The sequence below is a fragment of the Athene cunicularia genome, assembly GCF_003259725.1.
Source record: "Athene cunicularia isolate RWA chromosome 5 unlocalized genomic scaffold, athCun1 chr5_part2, whole genome shotgun sequence".
Classification (NCBI taxonomy): domain Eukaryota; kingdom Metazoa; phylum Chordata; class Aves; order Strigiformes; family Strigidae; genus Athene; species Athene cunicularia.
Window position 1 is genome coordinate 1,748,014 of NW_020799102.1, and position 2,668 is coordinate 1,750,681.

The 2,668-nt window shown below is 63.5% G+C and overlaps 1 protein-coding gene across 1 annotated transcript; it reads left to right on the forward strand.

Moving 5' to 3' along the window:
• The first annotated feature begins 6 nt into the window (after positions 1–6).
• On the forward strand, positions 7–2,655 carry CLP1 (cleavage and polyadenylation factor I subunit 1). Its single transcript, XM_026850646.1, has 2 exons — positions 7–677; positions 1,850–2,655. The coding sequence occupies exons 1-2, from the start codon at positions 72–74 to the stop codon at positions 2,519–2,521; spliced, it is 1,278 nt and encodes a 425-aa protein (XP_026706447.1). The 5' UTR covers positions 7–71; the 3' UTR covers positions 2,522–2,655.
• Positions 2,656–2,668: the final 13 nt, after the last annotated feature.

A 2,668-nucleotide genomic window follows, 5' to 3' on the forward strand; every position in this document is an offset into this window, starting at 1 on the left:
CGGCTGGGCCCGGCTCCACCGCCCACCCGCCGCCCTTCCCGCAGCGGGCAGGCGAGGCCTGGCGACGCGTCATGGCGGACGACGGCGGTGAGGAAAAGAAACAGGTGGCCAAGTTCGAGCTGGAGCGGGAGACGGAGCTGCGGTTCGAGGTGGAGGCCTCGCAGACGGTGCAGCTGGAGCTGCTCACTGGCATGGCTGAGGTCTTCGGCACCGAGCTCACCCGCAACAAGAAGTTCAGCTTCGATGCCGGCGCCAAGGTGGCTGTCTTCACCTGGCACGGCTGCACCGTGCAGCTCAGCGGCCGCACGGAGGTGGCCTACATCTCCAAGGACACCCCCATGCTGCTCTACCTCAACACCCACACGGCGCTGGAGCAGATGCGGCGGCAGGCGGAGCGGGAGGACGAGCGCGGGCCCCGTGTCATGGTGGTGGGACCCACCGATGTGGGTAAGTCGACCGTGTGCCGCCTGCTGCTGAACTATGCAGTGCGGCTGGGCCGCCGGCCCACCTTCGTGGAGCTGGACGTGGGCCAAGGCTCTGTCTCCATCCCCGGCACCATGGGCGCTCTCTACATCGAGCGGCCAGCCGACGTGGAGGAGGGCTTCTCCCTCCAGGCCCCGCTCGTCTACCACTTCGGCTCCACCACACCTGGCACCAACATCAAGCTCTACAACAAGGTGAGTGTAGTGAGCCCCAGTGGGTGACTTGCCCTGGGGATGGGCCCGGTTTGGAGCTGGGCTCCAGAGCTCCCTGCCCACCGGGGAATGTCCCGTGGCTTTTGCCACTGTGTAAGACTGCAGCATGTCCCGGTCCTGAGCACTGTGCTCACTTCTGGGCACTGGAGCTCAACAGAGATGCAGGGAGGGCCGGGGTGGTGAGGGGAGGGGTGTGACGGAGATAGTGGCAGGGCTGGAGGAGCCCCCTGAGGAGGGTAGCTCTTCATCCTGGAGAGGAGGAGCTGAGGCACCACAAATGAGCTTGCTGCTGCCCACGAGCCCTGTGCCGGGCCCTTTGCAGGCTGAGTCGTGGCTGGCTGCAGCAAGTGAAGCCAAAGCCACAGGTCACACCAGGCCAGCGCAGCCCATGGGGTTCATTAGGTGAGAGGGGAGCGGTGCACAGCCATGGGCATGGTCTGTGGAGCTGTCATTAGCCAGAGCGTGTGGCCATCATTGCACAGTGTCCCTCCCCTTCAGGGACCTCCTCCCTGCTGCCCGCAGCCTGTTTTCTCAGCTTGGAACTCCAGGTGGAAAGGAGCCCAGGAAAAACCTGAAGACATCCAAAAAGCTGAAGCGAATCCCCAGGGTCCTCCCACTGCTGCTGTTTGGGACAGAGGCCACTGTGTGGCTGAAGGCCACTGCAGCCCTGTCCTGGCAGTCCACGGGACAGGAAAGCAGCTCTCCTGCTGTAGTTGAGCAGCCTCAAGTGCTCGTAACACATTTTAGGAACATCTTTGGCCTCCTGCCCGGCAAATTGTCCCTTTGCAGCTATCAGTGGAGGGCAGGGAGGAGAGAGGTAGCTGCCCAGGAGCCAGGTGTTGCTCCTGTGTGGCAGCAGTCAATAACTGAGCGTATTAGGGACAGTACGGAGGGTGGCCGTGTCCCCGAGGAGTGGGACAGGACCTGGCTGGCCGGCCTTCTGCCCTTCCTGTGCCGTGCAGGGACTGCCTGTCCCCTCCCCCCAGCTTCTTGCCCAGTCGGCACCAGCGTAGTGCTGCTGTGGGAACCAAGGCCCTGGGGGTATTGAAGGGGGGTGGGGATGGCATTGGAGGGGGCCAGCTAAGGTTTGGGGAGGTGGGTGCCCCCAGAAAGCTCTCCCTGCCCTGATACCTTCGCCCCGTCTCCCCCTGCAGATCACATCGCGCCTGGCTGACGTCTTCAACCAGCGCTGTGAGGTGAACCGTCGCGCCTCAGTCAGCGGCTGTGTCATCAACACCTGCGGCTGGGTGAAGGGCTCGGGCTACCAGGCACTGGTGCACGCTGCCTCCGCCTTTGAGGTGGATGTGGTGGTGGTGCTGGACCAGGAGCGGCTCTACAACGAGCTGAAGAGGGACCTGCCCCACTTTGTGCGCACCGTCCTGCTCCCCAAGTCCGGCGGGGTGGTGGAGCGCTCCAAGGACTTCCGCCGGGAGTGCCGAGACGACCGCATCCGCGAGTATTTCTACGGCTTCCGGGGCTGCTTCTACCCTCACGCCTTCGACGTCAAGTTCTCTGACGTTAAGATCTACAAGGTGGGGGCTCCCACCATCCCGGACTCCTGCCTGCCCCTGGGCATGTCACAGGAGGACAACCAGCTGAAGCTGGTGCCGGTGACGCCGGGGCGGGACATGGTACACCACCTCCTCAGCGTCAGCACCGCAGACAGCCCCGACGACAACATCTCCGAGACCAGCGTGGCCGGTTTCATCGTTGTCACCGGCGTTGACCTGGAACGACAGGTCTTCACCGTCCTCTCACCAGCTCCTCGGCCCCTGCCCAAGAACTTTCTCCTCATCATGGACATCCGCTTCATGGACCTCAAGTAGTGGGGCAGCAGGCCTTCCTTCCCCCGCCCCCCTCCTCCTCTTCCCCCGGGGGCGTCCCCTGCCCCCACCGGCCTTGGCCCCGCTCTTCGGTTTTATACTTTTTGTAACGTTTGTTATTAAATCTCGAAGCCTTTTGCTGGTGGGTGG